The 18,009-nt window shown below is 46.5% G+C and overlaps 1 protein-coding gene across 1 annotated transcript in view; it reads left to right on the forward strand.

Annotated features, from left to right (window-relative positions):
* Positions 1–18,009, forward strand: part of LOC143930645 (transient receptor potential cation channel subfamily V member 5-like) — a 95,490-nt gene that overhangs the window by 42,338 nt on the left and 35,143 nt on the right. Inside the window, exon 4 of the mRNA XM_077455140.1 lies at positions 3,423–3,545. Coding sequence (XP_077311266.1) covers positions 3,423–3,545 — 123 coding nt within the window. The remainder of the gene's footprint in view (positions 1–3,422; positions 3,546–18,009) is intronic.

An 18,009-nucleotide genomic window follows, 5' to 3' on the forward strand; every position in this document is an offset into this window, starting at 1 on the left:
AGTCCAGGCAATGTGTAAAAAACAGGGGTTTCGTTTGCACGCATTCACAAATAGATGCGACCCCATTCCATGTGTTCAATGGTGTTACTGAGACTGGGAAGTTGTTTCAAGGGTTCCTCTGTGTTGAAAAGGATTCCTTCTCTGTGTTGAAAACCATTGACAGCAGCATCTTGCTGCTGTGAACATATCTAGAATTAACTTTTTGGAGGGTTTAGACCAGTGATGGCAAACCTTGGCACCACAGATGTTTGGGAACTACATTTCCCATGATGCTCATTCACTCTGCAATGTAGTTTAGCATCATGGGAAATGTAGTTCCAAAACATCTGGGGTGCCAAGGTTCGCCATCACTGGTTTAGACATACTAGGTCTGTGATCCCAACAAATAATTGTAGAGGGCAACAGGCACCTTATTTAAGTTGAGGGTATATATAAAGTCAGGGGTGTGATGTCAGTGGAAGAGTATTTTGAATTTTTTTTTCTTTTTTTTTTTTCCCAGATCAGCTTACCAACCAGCCTGCAACCAACCAAAGTATCCTAACAGTATGAAATAAAAACAGGTGTTTCTTTTGCACACATTTGCAAATACATGCATAAGCTGCAAAGCCACTTCACGGAACCCCAGAATTATTTGCAGTCCTAACTAACTATACATTTTTGAGAGCCTCCATAATAGAAGCACATATATAATAATGAATAGGCAGAGGGCAGGTAAGCCTGGAGGGATCCCACCCCTCCTTAAAGGCCCAGGGGTGCACTAGACACCCAGCAAATGGCACAATGGCAGCAAAGGTGACTGTTGCGCCCCCTCACCAGTTTTTCCAACAGTACAAACAAATGGCCACTACCCCCACCTATAAGTGGCCTTCGCAGCAAGGAACACATGGAATGGGGTCGCATCTATTTGTGAATGTGTGCAAACGAAACCCCTGTTTCTTACACATACTGTTAAGCCCTGTACACACTATCAGATTGTCTGCTGAGTTTTTCCTTCAGATTTACCAAAACCATACAATATGAGGTCAAACCTTAGGAGTTTCAATGTGTATGCAATCAGGCAGGCCCTTCTACTACATGGTTTTGGTAAATCTGAAGGAAAAACTCAGCAGACAATCTGATAGTGTGTACGGGGCTTTAGGCTTCATGTATACACAGCCTACTTTGACCGTCAGGCAGGGGAAAATGCAAAATGTGGCAAAATTGTTCCACGGTTTGCATTTTCCTGCTGGCTGGAGATCAAAAGGTTCCTATCCTGAACACAATTCTTCTGCGTTGAGGAGGGGGAGGTTGAAGCTCCCCTAATCCCAGCAGCTCCTAAACGCTGGTAAAAGCCTATGTGTACGTGAACATATAGGCTTTTATGAAGTTGAGTTTAGGAGCTTTGGCAAAAAAATGCCAAAAGCTCCTAAACTCAAGTTTAGGAGCTGTAGTGTACATGTTGCCTTAGACAGAATCATTTGGTTGTTTGCAGGCTAGTTGGTAAGTTGAACTGAGAATTTTCTTAGTTTTTTTTCTTATATACGTCGCTCTTTCATGTGCTCCTTGCTATGAAGACCAGTTATAGGCAGAGGCAGTTACCATTTGTTTGCAGTTTTCTTAGTATTAGTATATTTTACCCCATTATTCAATGCTAACCATTCTATTTAAGATTTATTCCCACCCTATCATGCTTTAATACTGTCAGTCACTAACCATAATAGGTATGCCCCTTTCTTTGACTTTTCTGGTTGGCATACTTGTTTCTGGTCCATAATTCAGAATGTTTTGAAGCCAAATTATCACAGCTGCTAACCGGGGCGTATCATGAAATGAGTTGGGCCATGTGCAAGATAAAAAGTCGGACCTAGGGAAAGGGGGAAAAAATATGGTGCACTGGAAAAATGGGTGTGGCTTAAATTGCGCTAAATATTGGATGTGGCTAAAGGGGGTGTGGTTTAATAGTCTGAGATTACTTTCATAGTGCAGAATGCAGTATTGTTAAATAGGGAACGTACAGTGCGGGGTGTATGGCTGTGAGTAGTATATGCAGGGGAGGAGTGGGGTGTGTTTGGTGGTGGGTAGTATGTGCAGGAGAGGAATGTGGCGTGTATGGAGTTGTGTAGTATGTGCAGGGAGAGGGGTATGGAGTGTATGAAGATGGGTAGTATGTGCAGGAGAGGAGTGAGGAGTGTACAGAAGTGGGTAGTATGTGCAGGAGAGGAGTGCGAGTGTACAGCAGAGGGTAGTATGTGCAGGAGAGGCATGCAGAGTGTATGGAGGTGGGTAGTATATGCAGGGAGAGGCGTGTGGAGTGTATGTAGGTGGGTAAAATGTGCCGGTGAGGAGTGCGGAGTGCGGAGTGTTTGGAGGTGGGTAGTATGTGCAGGAATAGGGGTATGGAGTGTATGGTGGTGGGTAGTACATGCAGATGAGGAGTGTGGAGTGTACAGTGGTGGGTATTATATTTAGAATTGTGTCAGTAGGGCAGTGGACGTTGTCAGTAGTTCTTTATTTTTAATTTTTTTACAATTTCATTTTTTTTTATGCTTTTTGGCAGCCAGTGGGTGGTGTCAGTAGTGAAGTTGACTGTGTCAGTAGAGCAATGGACAGTGTCAACATTTATTTTTATTCTAATTTATTTTATTTTTATATTATAATTTTTTTCACAATGATTGGGGGGGGGGGGGGGGATTTGGACAGTGTCAGTAGGGCAGTAAATGGTGTCAGTAGTTTTATTGTTTGTTTTTATTATCTATTATTTTTTTTTATTTTTTTTTTAGATATTTATTTTGGTGTTAATTTTTTGTTTTTTTAATAAGCCATGTCGGTCTTTGGTGAGCTATCAGGGGTCTAAACACCTGACCCCTGATATCTCCCTTTTAAAGCAGGGAAAGGGACTGAGGACAAAGATTCCCCAGCCCTTTTATCTGCAGCCTCAGCATTAAAGATGAATGAACAGAGACAGAGGCTCACGTTCATTCATAAACTGAAGTATTACTGAGTAATACACAGGCTACTCTGCTCAGTTATTACAGGACAAGAGAGCGATCAGTAACAAACGCTCTCAATGTCCAATCCAGACAAGGAAGGGGCTGGTGAATTACATATTTACATATAACCTGTGTTGCATAAAAACATACATTGGTCTAGCTTGAACAAATGCAAGTATGCAGATCTCATATCTGATGGACAGCTGGAAGGTTGAAAATTACAGTAGTGGTTGGCCCTAATACAGTTATCACCGCAATCTTCCGGGTCCTGTGCTGAGTGCAGGGATTGCAACCTTCCACAGCAGCCTCTCAAGTATGAGATTGCATACCTAAATCGTGCCAGGTTGAAAGGGAAGGAAAGGGAAGGGAAGGGGAGGGAAGGAAGAAGCTCAGTTGCATTTTATCTGACAATAAGGCTATGACACTGTCTCACAATGATGGACTTTCTACTAGGTGCTGTTGGAGAGACTGCGCTACATCTTGCTGTGTTCCATGACAACCTGGAGTCTGTCAAGATTCTGCTGGAACATACTCCAGAGCTCGTCAACCAGCCTATGACATCCAACCTCTACAAAGGTAATTAAAGGAACCATTACTAGTGCATTTTCAGACATGTAAAGTGGTTGTAAACCTCAGACATAAAATATGAACAAAGCATAATCCTCTATAGTGTGCTCTGTTCCTGTATGCTGTGTGAAGGAGGTGTGTCCCTTCCCTCCAATCAGCTCTCAGAGCTCTCATCGCTGAGCTCTGCAGAGTGTGACTTCAGCTCTCTGCCCCATTTTTTTTCTGACAGCTCATATTTAGAAATTCTGGACTTTGAAGGACTGTAGAGAAGAGAAGAAAGCGGATAAACAGGTACAACTTATATAGGAGGATTTGTTTCATCTGTGTGTTTTACCTAAGGCCAGTCACTTCACTGGATATATGTGTTTACAACTAGTTAAATTAAAACCTCCAGCTGCACACTAAGAGCATTGTCTACTGGCACGCTAGCCAAGCTTTTTATCCAGGCATTGCAGTACTACAGCGGTCTACTATACTGCCTTTTGCCTGTAGTTTGGTGATCCTGGAACACACCTGCTGAAGATAAAGCATCACCATCTTTACTGTCTCTTATGCAAAGTCTAATGTTAACAAAAATTGGATTTTAAAATGCATTTCTTGGATTACATCATAGGGCACAGAGTAGCCTTATTAATCCTTACTAACGGGGTTATAAACTACTTCCAGGTCACTGGACACTAGCAAAAAAGACAGGAAGTCCCTTCTTAGATAAATCCCCTCTTTGCAGTTTTTGTAACGAGCCATGAATCACAAAATAAAAGGGGGTCGGGATCTCTGTGTCCCCTGATGTACTCCCAAGTAATGGATTTTACAGGTAAGCCAAAAATCTATTTTTCTTTATCTTACATCATGGGACACAGAGCAGCTTTATTTATCCTCACTAGCAGGTATATCCCAAAGCACTTAACGTGAGCGGAGAGCAACACAGCAACAAAACAACATGCCCCAAAGATCAAACCAGGAAGAACCTCATGTAACCGCCTTTGAGTATGGATAGCCCAGGAGGCACCTACACTCCTGGCAGAATACGCAGTAACCAAAAAAGGTGAGACCTTTTCTTTCAAACCATAACTCTGAGATATGAGCTGCCAAATCCAGTGGGAAGCAGTAGACTTAGCAGCTGTGTGACCTTTCCTCGGTCCCTCAGGATGTACAAAGAGACAACATGGCAGTTGGTAGGGATGAGCCGAACACCCCCCGGTTCGGTTCGCACCAGAACTTTCGAACGGACCGCACGTTCGTTACGAACGTTAGAACCCCATTGAAGTCTATGGGACTCGAACGTTCGAAATGGAAAGTGCTAATTTTAACGGCTAATATGCAAGATACTGTCCTAAAAAGGGTTTGGAGACCTGGCTCCTGCCCCAGGGGACATGGGTCAATGCAAAAAAAAGTTTTAAAAACGGCCGTTTTGGCGGGAGCACTGATTTTAACCACTTTCAGACCGGACCATTTTGCTGGTAAATGACCAGAGGTCTTTTTACAATTTGGCACTGCGCTGCTTTAACTGGTAATTGCGCGGTCATGCAATGTTGTACCCAAACAAAATTTGCGTCCTTTTCTTCCCACAAATAGAGCTTTCTTTTGATGGTATTTGATTGCCTCTGCGATTTTTATTTTTTGCGATATAAATGGAAAAAGACCGCAAATTTTGAAAAAAAAATGATATTTTCTACTTTTTGTTATTAGAAAAATCCAATAAACTCAATTTTAGTCATACATTTAGGCCAAAATGTATTCAGCCACATGTCTTTGGTAAAAAAAAAAGTCAATAACTGTATATTTATTGGTTTGCGCAAAAGTTGTCACATCTACAAACTAAGGTACGTTTTCTGGAATTTACGCAGCTTTTAGTTTACGACTGCCTATCTCATTTCTTGAGGTGCTAAAATGGCAGGGCAGTACAAAACCCTCCCAAATGACCCCATTTTGGAAAGTAGACCCCCTACGGAAATTGATAAGTGGCATGTTGAGCCCATTGAATATTTAATTTTTTTGCCTCAAGCGATTGAATAATGACAAAAAAAATTTTTTTTTTTTTTACACAAAGTTGTCACTAAATGATATATTGCTCACACATGCTATGGGCATATGTGAAATGACACCCCAAAATAAATTCTGCTGCTTCTCCTGAGTACGGGGATACCACATGTGTGGGATTTTTTGGGAGCCTAGCCGCGTACGGGGCCCCGAAAGCCAAGAACCGCCTTCAGGTTTTCTAAGGGCGTAAATATTTGACTTCACTCCTCACTACCTATTACAGTTTTGAAGGCCATAAAATGCCAAGATGGCACAAAACCCCCACAAATGACCCCATTTTAGAAAGTAGACACCCCAAGCTATTTGCTGAGAGGCATGTTGAGTCCATGGAATATTTTATATTTTGCCACAAGTTGCGGGAAAATTACAAACTTTAATTTTTTTTTCTTTTTTTTTCACAAAGTTGTCACTAAATGATATATTGCTCACACATGCCATGGGCATATGTGAAATGACACCCCAAAATAAATTCTGCTGCTTCTCCTGAGTACGGGGATACCACATATGTGGGACTTTTTGGGAGCCTAGCCACGTACGGGGCCCCGAAAACCAAGCACCGCCTTCAGGCTTTCTAAGGGCGTTACAGTTTTGAAGGCCATAAAATGCCAAGATGGCACAAACGCCCCCCAAATGACCCCATTTTGGAAAGTAGACACCCCTAAATTTAGGGGTACACTAGTGAGACTAGGTAATAAATGGCGGGTGCCCTGAAACTATAAAAAAATAACTAACCAACCAGCGTCACCTGTAACCGTTATATGGTGATCACTGGTGAAAGGGTTAACTAGGGGGCAATCAGGGGGCTTTATGCGGTAGTATATGGGGGTCCCTGGCGCTATAAAAAGCTGCGGCGAACCTAAATACCTACCTGCCTAACTAGCGTCACCTGTGACACTAATACAGCGATCAGAAAAACGATCGCTTATTAGGCTGGGTTCACACTGGAGCGATGCAGGAACGCCACAAATCCGCGGCGGGTTCCCGCATCGCATGCCTCCCGGCGGCAGTTCACACTGCCCTATGCGAACTGCTGGGAGTGTCAGTGAAATGTTAATGACACCCCCAGATCAGTTCGCATATCGCAGTGCGATCTGCAAACTCGGATCGCATGGTGTGAACACCCATGCGATCCGATTCTGCTGCGGACCAAAAAAAGGGTCCCGTGCGAGTTTGCGGCAGGTGCGGCGGGTGCGACACGAATTCAGCCATACTATCTGTATGGCTGAACTCGAATCGCACAGAGATCGGATGTGATTTGCACTGCAGTGCGGTGCGAATCACATCCGTTCTCAAACCTCTGCAATGTGAACCCAGCCTTAGTGACACTGGCGACGGGGGGGGGGGGTGATCACGGGGTTAAACCTTTATTGGGGGGGTTAGGGGGGTACCTTAGAACTAAAGGGGGCTAACCCTAACTGCCCTAACAGTTATTACAGTCACAAATGACACCCGCCGGGTGATCAGGGGGTTAAACCTTTATTAGGTAATAAATGGCGGGTGCCCTGAAACTATAAAAAAAATAACTAACCAACCAGCGTCACCTGTAACAGTTATATGGTGATCACTGGTGAAAGGGTTAACTAGGGGGCAATCAGGGGGCTTTATGAGGTAGTATATGGGGGTCCCTGGCGCTATAAAAAGCTGCGGCGAACCTAAATACCTACCTGCCTAACTAGCATCACCTGTGACACTAATACAGCGATCAGAAAAATGATCGCTTATTAGGCTGGGTTCACACTGGAGCGATGCAGGAACCCCACGAATCCGCGGCGGGTGCCCGCATCGCATGCCACCCGGCGGCAGTTCACACTGCCCTATGCGAACTGCTGGGAGTGTCAGTGAAATGTTAATGACACCCCCAGATCAGTTCGCATATCGCAGTGCGATCTGCAAACTCGGATCGCATGGTGTGAACACCCATGCGATCCGATTCTGCTGCGGACCAAAAAAAGGGTCCCGTGCGAATTTGCGGCGGGTGCGGCGCGAATTCAGCCATACTATCTGTATGGCTGAACTCGAATCGCACAGAGATCGGATGTGATTTGCACTGCAGTGCGGTGCGAATCACATTCGTTCTCATAAACCGCTGCAATGTGAACCCAGCCTTAGTGACACTGGCGACGGGGGGTGATCACGGGGTTAAACCTTTATTGGGGGGGTTAGGGGGGCACATTAGAACTAAAGGGGGCTAACCCTAACTGCCCTAACAGTTATTACAGTCACAAATGACACCAATGCAAAAAAAAAAAAAATGCAATTGGTGTCACTGTGACTGGGGGGGGCAGGGGTAATTGGGGGGGTGATCGGGGGGTAAAGGGGGGGTGTGAGTGTGCCTGGCATGTTCTACTGTACGTGTGGTGTGTTGGTGCAACTCACCGATCCTCTGTCCTCGGTGCCGGAACGAAAAATACCGACACAGAGGAGAGATCACATCACTTCCTCTCCTGTGAGGAGAGGAAGTGATGTCACGGAGCATTTCTATTCGTCGGGAGCGATCGCGAGGGGGTGGCCATGAATGAATGGCCGCCCCCTCATCCCGGATCGCTCCCGAACGAATGCCGACCGCCGCAGGCACCGGGGGGGGGCCCGATCGGGCCCCCCACCCGCGGGAAGGCAGGGACTTATATATACGCCCATATGCCTGCCCGTGCCATTCTGCCGACGTACATCGTCGTGCGGCGGTCGGCAAGTGGTTAATGACGATTAAAGTGAAAAAAAAAAGTGAAATATTCCTTTAAATATGGTGCCTGTGGGGTGTCTGCAGTATGCCTGTGAAGTGCCACGTGTTTCCCGTGTTTAGAACAGTCCCTGCACAAAATGACATTTAACGGAAATAACACCATTTAAAACTGCTTGCGGTTTTAATGTTATATCTGGTTCCTGCAATATGGTTGAAAATCATTCAGAAAAATGGCATGGGTAGCCCTCCCTGCCCATTACCAGCCTATTTGGGTCTTGTACGCATATTAAGGGGAACCCTGTACCCATATTAAAAAAAGGAAATGCGTGTGGCCCCCAGGCCCTATATACTCAGAACAGCAGTATACAGGCGGTGCAAACAAGACAGGGACTGTGTAGGTTTGTTGTGTTAAGTTGAATCTGTTTGTAATTTTCAACTGGTACATTTTTAAAGTGTAGCTCCAATCAAAAAAACTATTTTTAAGCTTTTTGGAAAACATAGGGAAGGGTTATCACCCCTGTATAATTTGTTTTGTCGTCCATCTTTTTTCATCTCACTTGCTGTTGTCTCCTTCCGTTTGCAAGTAGGAGATGTTTGTAAGTCGGATGTTTGAAAGTAGGGGCCTGCCCTATATGCTCTGCAGAAATGGCGGAACAAGGTGTTGGTTTTGCCACAACATTGTAAGCCCTCAAAGTGACTCTTGGTGGGCACTGGAGCGCCCTGCTGTGAACAATTATATCAAGAATTGTAATTACATGCCATTGTTGAACAGTGGTAGAAAAATTGACCTTTGGTGGTTGTGGTGCTGGTGCCACAACACTATAAGTCCTCACCGTTACTCTGGGTGGGCACAGGAAGGGGCCCTCCTGTGAAATATTATATCAAGAATTGTAATTACATGTCCCTGTTAAACAGGGGCAGAAAAATTGGGCCTTAGGCACTGGTGCTGGTGCCACCACACTGCAACCTCTGCCATATACTCTAGTTTTATTGCAGGAATTAGCCCTGCTGCAAAGCATTGCATCAAAAATTGTAATTAAACGCCCCTGTTAAACAGGGGCAGAAAAATTGGGCTGCTGGCATCACCCAGAACCAAAAATGTTCTTCCAACATATCAGCGGAGGAGGAAGAGGATAGACAATCAACATAACAGGACAGTCACTCAGCATCAGCATAGGCAGTCTTGAAGGGATGTGGTATTTCAAAAAAAATTATTCGGTTACATCAGCTTCAGGTGCTTGGTAGCTGTGGGTGATCCAAGACTGATTCATCTTGATGAAGGTCAGTCGATCAACTGATTCGGTGGACAGGCGCACCCTGTGATCGGTAACAAAGCCACCAGCAGCACTGAAGGTGCGTTCCGAAAGAACGCTGGATGCAGGACAGGCCAGTAGCTCAATTGCATACTGTGCAAGCTCTGGCCAGTGATCCATCCTCAAGACCCAGTAAGCCAGAGGATTTTCGGTGGGAAAGGTGTCCAAGTCTGACCTTGCCCCTAGGTATTCCTGCACCATGTAAATCAGACGCTGGCGATGGGTGCTGGAACCAATCATACCTTGGGGCTGCGGACTAAAAAATTGTCTGAAAGCATCAGTCAGACTGCCACCTTCTCCACCGCTCCTTGTGACCGATGCCTCAGCAACACGTTGTCCAGGACCAGGAGTTTGTAACCTCCCAGTCTCTGGGAACGCGTTGCACAGACCTTTCTGCAAGGCCTCCCGGAGATGTCTCATCCTCTGCTCCCTCTGCGATGGCAAGATAAGGTCGGCAACCTTACCCTTGTACCAGGGATCAAGGAGAGTGGCCAGCCAGTAATGGTCCCTCTCCTTGATCCGAAGAATACGAGGATCCTTCCGCAGGCTTTGCAGGATCAGGGAGGCCATGCAGCGTAGGTTAGCTGAGGCATTCGGTCCGGAGTCCTCTGGGTCACTAAGGACAACATGATCCGCAGCTACCTCCTCCCAGCCACGTACAAGTCCACGTGTTTCTTGGGACTGTAAATCATCCCCACAAGACTGCTGATGCTGATGCTGATGCTGAGTGCCAGCCTCCACCTCCATGCTGACACAATCATCCTCCTCCTCCTCTTCCTCCTCCTCATCCTCTTCCTGTGTGATGGGTGGCACAGCAGGAACACTGTCTAGATAAAGGGGGCTTTGAGAGGCAAGGAAGTCCTCCTCTTCCTGCCTCTGTTCTGCCTCAAGTGCCCTGTCCATTATTCCAAGCAGTGTATGCTCCAAGAGGTGGACAAGAGGTACAGTGTCACTGATGCATGCACTGTCACTGCTCACCATCCTTGTGGCCTCCTCAAACGGTGACAGGACAGTGCATGCATCCCTGATCATGCCCCACTGGCGTGGTGAGAAAAAACCAAGCTCCCCTGACCCTGTCCTGGTGCCGTAGTCGCACAGGTACTCATTGATGGCCCTCTGCTGCGTGTGCAGCCGCTGCAGCATGGCCAATGTTGAGTTCCATCTGGTGGGCATGTCACATATAAGGCAGTTCTTGGGCAGGTTCAACTCCTTTTGGAGCTCAGCCAGCCGAGCACAGGCATTAAATGATCGGCGGAAATGCACACAGACTTTCCTGGCCAGCTTCAGGACATCCTGTAAGCCGGGGTACCTGCCCAAGAACCGCTGCACCACCAGGTTAAGGACGTGAGCTACACAGGGCACATGGGTCAGTTGTCCCTGTTGGAGGGCGGAGAGGAGGTTGGTGCCATTGTCGCAAACCACCATTCCTGGCTTAAGCTGGCGTGGCGTCAACCACCTCTCGGCCTGCCCCTGCAGAGCTGACAAAACATCCGCCCCAGTGTGGCTCCTGTCCCCCAAACAAACCAGCGCAAGCACGGCATGGCATCGTTTTGCCTGCGTACTTGCGTAGCCCCTGCAACGCCTACGGAGCACCGCTGGTTCTGAGGACAGAGCACTGGAAGAGGCCATGGAGGAAGAAGAAGAGGAGGGGGTGGAGGAGAGAGGTGTGTCACAACCAATAGTAGCATTTTGGAGGCGTGGTGGCGGAACAACCTCCAACACTACTGCACCTTGTCCTGCATCCTTCCCAGCAGCCAGAAGAGTGACCCAATGGGCCGTGAAAGACAGGTAACGTCCCTGTCCATGCCTGCTGGACCATGAGTCAGCGGTAATATGCACCTTACCGCTGACCGCCCTGTCCAGCGAGGCAAGGACGTTGCCTTCCACATGCCGGTAGAGAGCCGGAATCGCCTTCCGTGAGAAAAAGTGGCGTTTGGGGACCTGCCACTGAGGAACCGCACATTGTACAAACTCACGGAAGGGGGCCGAGTCTACCAACTGAAAAGGCAGCAGTTGAAGTGCTAGCAATTTAGCCAAGCTAGCATTCAACCGCTGGGCATGTGGATGGCTGGGAGTAAACTTCTTCCGCCGGTCCAGCAGCTGGGGCAGGGACATTTGCCTGCTATAATCGGACGTGGGTGTACCACTAGCAGAGTTCCCGGAAGCACTTGGCTGTGACACACCTAATTCTACACCTTCATTCATCTCAGAGCAGGTTTCAGAGAGGACTGAAGGTCTAGTGGGGTTGGAGATGCCAGCTGATGAGGAGCAAGGAGAGGTCCGCTTTGTTCTTTGGTGTGGGTCTTTGAGGTACGCTTGCCAACGAGCTGCATGGCAGGTCAACATATGTCTGGTCAAGCATGTGGTGCCCAAGCGGCTGATGTTTTGGCCACATGAGATACGCTTGAGACATATGTTGCAAATAGCAGTGGTGCGATCTGATGCACTCATCTCAAAAAAGGCCCACACCAAAGAACTTTTAGAATAACGCGCAGAGGCAGCGCCCTGCACAGGCGGAGCTCTGCGGTGTGATTCAGTCGGTGTGCTGCCCCTAAGCTGGCCCCCGGAGGGCATCCTGCCTCGTTGGACATGTGCTTCCTCCTCCTCCTCCTCCTCCTCCTCCTCCTCCCTCCTTCCAGGCACCCACGTGGAGTCAGTGCCCTCATCATCCCCTCCCTCTTCATCGCTGTAGCAAACCTGGCAGTATGCTGCAGCTTGTGGAACATGACTGCCAGATTGCTGTCCTTCTTGAGCATCCCCTCTCTCTGCGCTCACGCTACTGCCTTCCTCTAGCTGAGTGTCATCATCAGAGCCCACCAAACACTGGGCATCCTCCTGGAGCATGTACCCAACACTGTGCTCAAAGAGTTCAGGAGACTCGTCAGGAGGACGTGGTGGGTCTAGGGAAGGAGTCACTGATAATGACATTGAGAGGAGGTAAGACGATGCGTTGGCAGCTGCTTTGCTACTACCCTGAGACTGGGTGAGAGAGGATGAGGAGGATGAAGAGGGCTTGGTCATCCACTCTACCAAGTCGTTGGCATGTTGCGGTTCAACATGTCCAGCTGCCGAAAAGAAGGACAAGCATGTCCCATGGCCACGTGCTGATGACAATGCACCGCGTCCACGACCAGCACTGTTGTCTCTAGACACAGAGCCTGCTTGCCCTCTTTTATCGGCTCGCGCCTGTCTGCCTCTCCTTGCTGGCCTTCCAGACATGGTAATGGCCTGAAGGGAGTTGGGTAAAACAGAAGTTGGGTAGTTTATATTGTGCTGGAGGCACACAACACCCACTAACTCCTGCAGATGCCTTTTTTATAGAACACCAGAGATAAAGGGGTATATACAGATGTATACTGTGCTGTGCTGGAGGCACACACAACTTCCAATAACTCCTGCAGATGGCAATTGGGCTCAAATAGAGAACAGCTATGTAGGTGGATTATAGCGCTATGTATTGGGTACAGAGCACGCAGACAGCACGCACTATCTCCTAACACTACTGACTGCAAGCTCTATTATTAAAGATAGATCACTAGCTATATAGGTGAGGTGAATATAGTGGTGTATACTGCGGTCAGGGCACGCAGACAATAACCAGAAAACAGCAGAGATAAAGGGGTATATACAGATGTATACTGTGCTGTGCTGGAGGCACACACAACTTCCAATAACTCCTGCAGATGGCAATTGGGCTCAAATAGAGAACAGCTATGTAGGTGGATTATAGCGGTATGTACTGGGTACAGAGCACGCAGACAGCACGCACTATCTCCTAACACTACTGACTGCAAGCTCTATTATTAAAGATAGATCACTAGCTATATAGGTGAGGTGAATATAGTGGTGTATACTGCGGTCAGGGCACAGACAATAACCACTACACAACAGCAAGATAGGAAATCAGCCAAAAACGATCAGTGTGTACTGTGTTGAAGGTACACAGAACACCCACTGCTTCAGATGCCAACATACTACACGAGGCCGCCTCAATGGCGGCCTTATATAGTGTGGGGCGTGCACTACACAGCCTGAGCTATGATTGGCCACAGGCATCCTGCTTGTGGCCAATCATGGCTCTCCTCGCTGCTGGCGCTGCGATTGGCCAAGCATGCAGGGTCACAGTGCATGCTTGGCCAATCATGAGCCAGCAATGCACTGCGCCATCGCAGTGCATTGTGGGCCGTGAGCGCCACGCGAATTTTGACGCGAACGGACCAAGTGTTCGGATTTCGCCGAACGGACGAACAGCCAATGTTCGAGTCGAACGTACGTTCGACTCGAACACGAAGCTCATCCCTAGCAGTTGGCTTTAGGGAAAACATGATAGCACAAACCATATCCAAGGCGTGAAGAACCTTGTCCTCCAAGAAGTGAGGATGGGGACAAATGGAAGGTAAGACAACGTTCTGGTTAAAATTAAAGGCCCAAAGCACCTCGGAAAAAAAAAAGACAGCTGAGGCTAAAGAACCACCTTGTCATGGTAAAATACCAAAAACAGCTCCTTACAGGAAAGAGCACTAAGTTCTGAAACTCTATAAGTCGAAGTAATGGCAACCTGGAACACCACCCACCTGTCAATAGAACCAACTTGAGATGACAAGGGAGCAAGGTGGTCTGACTGGAGGAGACACCCTGTACAAAGGCATCCAGCAATCTGCCTCTAAAAAATAAGACTAAGGCCAAAATTTGGCTCTTGATCATACTCAAGGAAAGACGCCTATCAACCCCCATTTGGAGAAAAGTTAAGATACAGCCCACCACATATTAGGCAGGAGGCAAACTCCTAACCTCACACCAGGTAATATAAGATTTCCCGATCCTGTTGTAAATCTTCCTTGAAATGTTTTTATTTAAAGAAAATCTCTCCCATAAAAAAAAAAAGCCCCAAAGTAGTACTTTCAATTTTTTATGTTCCATCTCTGCACTTTGCATCCCGTTCAGTGCCAGCTACTGCTCCATTCTTGGTGTCACACTTTCTTGTAAGCCTAATGTGTTTAAGGACCTTCACCATGCAGACTCTTAGTGCATTGATGCACATAACAGAACTTGCATCACTACAAGACAAGAAGATGGCAGGAAGAGAACCCCGTGCATTGGGTGACTGGTCTAAAGACATCAGAAAAAGGGGACATAAACCAACAAAATACATTAGGGGAGCAGCTTTGCCATGGGGATGAGGGGGGAGGGATGTGTTGAGGGGGGTCTAAGTGTCCTTTAAATCTCATATGCACTGCAATAGGGAGAGGTCATTGCAGACCCTGGAATTTTACACTGGAATGTGGAACAGTTGAGTCCCAATCCTCCTATTGAATTGTGCATAGTATAAAGCAGTTTAGAAATTCAACAGAGATAATGGGACTTCACTGTAATGGCTACCACAGGTGTGCAGGCATGCTAAGCCATGAGCAAAACTCTCACCACTACAGTGCATGAGAGTTCATAAAAAGTGTGGTAGTTGAAATACCCAGCATCTTCAAAAATTTAAAATATCTCTTGCAGGTTGACCTTAATAAAGAGATTTCAAAACGGGGGAGAGGTTAGTAACTCTGTTAGGTTCTCATTACTGTCTGTCTGCCCGTTGGCGAAATGCATTGTTATGGTTTGCCCTGGTGACCATTATCAATAGGATATAATGTCAGGAAATCCAAAATGTTACAGTTTTCACCAGAAAAAGCGTAAAGCTAATTTCGTCTATTGGTAACCACTGTCTAAGCCCCTGTACACACGGACTGAGAATCTGTCGGAATGCGTCTTATCGGACCGTGTTGTCAGATAATCCGACTGTGTGTGGTATACATCGGACTGATTCCGTCCGACCCAATTTTCCAACATGTTGGAAATATTTCCCGACCAACTGGGCCAGTCGGACCTAATCCGATCATGTGTATAGCATTTTGATCGGACCAAGTGCCACGCATGCTCAGATCAAATTCCTACATCAAAGCTATTGGCTACTAGCCTGAATGTAGTCACATCGTAACTAAATTACGTCATCACGTTCTGAAAGATCTGATTTTTCGCCAACTTGGCCCGACCCTGTGTATGCAACAGTTTCGGACACAATCCGTCGGACTAAATCCGACGGGCAAAATCCGACGGATTTGGTTGGCAAAATCTCCGACCGCGTGTACAGGGGCTAAGAGGGAATCGTTCCTCATTGTGAGATTTCTAGAAGGGTTTTTTTACTTGCTGTAAGCTTTCCATTCACCTGCTATCCAGTGGCGTAGCTATAGAAGGCCAAGTGATTGCTATGAGGCCTGGGGAGTAGAAGGGGGCCCTATTAAGTGGGTTGTTATGGTCATTTTTGCATTTGTGCATGTAAAAATAACAGACAATACTGTATTGATAATAATTGCAGAGGTGGTTTCCTTGCGTCGTCAGCTAGGTGTACAGGATTCATGAGAGAACCAACGGCATTTGAGTCGCTTTGCCTAAAAGGGGACCCTGTTAGGAAAACTACATCCTTTGCCTATACGCTTCTCCAGCAGGGGAGAGGAACACCCTCGTTGGGGTTTCGGAAGCATTGGGAATCTGCATTGCAGACCCGGTTCACGGACTCTCAATGGCAGAGTGCCTGCATCTTGGCACATAAATGCTCAATCAGCACAAGGGTACAAGAGAACTCATATAAATTATTATCTAACTGGTATGCTACTCCGGTTAAGGTGCACAAATGGTACCCAGCTTCCTCGGATTCCTGTTGGAGATGTGGTGTGGGCAGGGGAGATCTGCTACACATTTGGTGGGACTGCCCACACATAACTGCATTTTGCATTTTTTTACGGATACTCAAATTAACCTTACACCCGCGTGTTGCCTCTTGCATATCACGGAGGTCACCCTAGCTAGATACAAGAGTTCTTTAACTAAGCATCTCTTAAATGCGGCTAAGATGTTGATCCCCAAATATTGGAAAAGCACTTCCACACCCTCGATTAGAGAATGGCTATCCATGGTAAATTACACTTTTCAGCTTGAAGACACATTGGCCATAGCTAATGAGTCTGCAGATAAGTTCCACAAAACGTGGGCTCCTTGGATTGAATTCAAATTCTCTGATAGGTACAAGCGGCTGACAACCGGGTGAGCCCTGGGCTTTGGCCCAGTATGGTGTCTCTGTTCTCCTTGACATTACCTGACGAGGTAGCGGTTGGTCGTCCCTGCCCATTGCCCTTGACCCCGGGTGCCCGGCTAGCAAGCCCTAGTGACCCCTGCGCGTGGGAGGGGGCTATTTATGTTTTTTTTTTTTTCTCCCCCCCCCCGCTCTCCCTCTTTCTCTCCTCTCTCTGTCTTCCTTCTCTCTTTTCTAGCCGTTACAATTCTTCCAGCATTACCTCGCCATTTTAATATGAACAGATCTTAGGTTTTAGATGGCTCATTATCTACCCTTTGTGAGGTTGTACATGATCTGGACGAGTGATTCATCTATACTGTTACTAAGGTGGATTTTTCTTGCTTTTTTTTTTTTTTATTATGATCTGTACTGTTTGTAATTGTATCTGGAACCTTGTAACTCCTCTTGTTTGTGTTCTTTCACTTTGTATTTCTACTTGAGTAATAAAAATTTCTATTGGAAAAAAAAAAAAGAATTGCAGAGGTGGCTATTGACAATGACCCTGAAGCCCTTGTGACATTTTGAACCAAAAGGAGCTGACACCAGACATACAGGAGGACCTTTCAGGATCACTGTGGTTGCTCGTCACAGATCCCGTTTGAGGACTTTTCAGGATCATCATGGTTGCTAGTGACAGACTCCTCTTTGCAGGCTCTATAGAGAATCTGTTTATTGTGATAATCATTATTAGTGCTACTACAACTCTTGTTTTTTTGTTTCTTTTTTCTTTTTACTAACTATTACACCACCTCTTTCAGCACTCGGCAATGGAAAGGGTGGGTAGGCTTAGAATTTATATTGAGACCCTGAGATCTGAGATGCTGAAAGACTGGGTAGCTACTAAGAACAGAGGGGTTAGTTAGCATATTAATAAATGATAATTCCCTGCATTGATGTGCCCAACTAATTCCTGAGTCCTGACAACTCTTCACAAACTCAACACTGGTCCTTAGTAGTGTACTGGCTATACTTGGTGGACCCAATTGGTGCTCATGTTGAAACTGGGGTGCTATTTACTGTTTATCTTGGGGTCCCCAGCCCATTCCTACTTTTAGATATAAAGGTGTGGAGTCCAGGATAGTGGAGTGGAGTGTTAGTACAGTAAGGAGGCAAGTACTGATTTTAGGTAGTATTTAGACCCCTGTATAAGTTCCAAGGCCTGCATTTTTAAAATGTAAACTACTTCATATAGGCCTTCTCCCTCATGGATCTTTCACCTTAGTGGGGGTATGCTAAGAAGCTGCAGTACTCAGAAAACATGGAAGTGGGTATTGTACCCAACCACCCATTTGTGATTGAAGTCCATCGTCTGTTACTCCATTA

This window comes from Lithobates pipiens, unplaced genomic scaffold, assembly GCF_037356315.1.
Source record: "Lithobates pipiens isolate NorthernLeopardFrog02 unplaced genomic scaffold, aLitPip1_a1.2 Scaffold_25, whole genome shotgun sequence".
Lineage (NCBI taxonomy): Eukaryota > Metazoa > Chordata > Amphibia > Anura > Ranidae > Lithobates > Lithobates pipiens.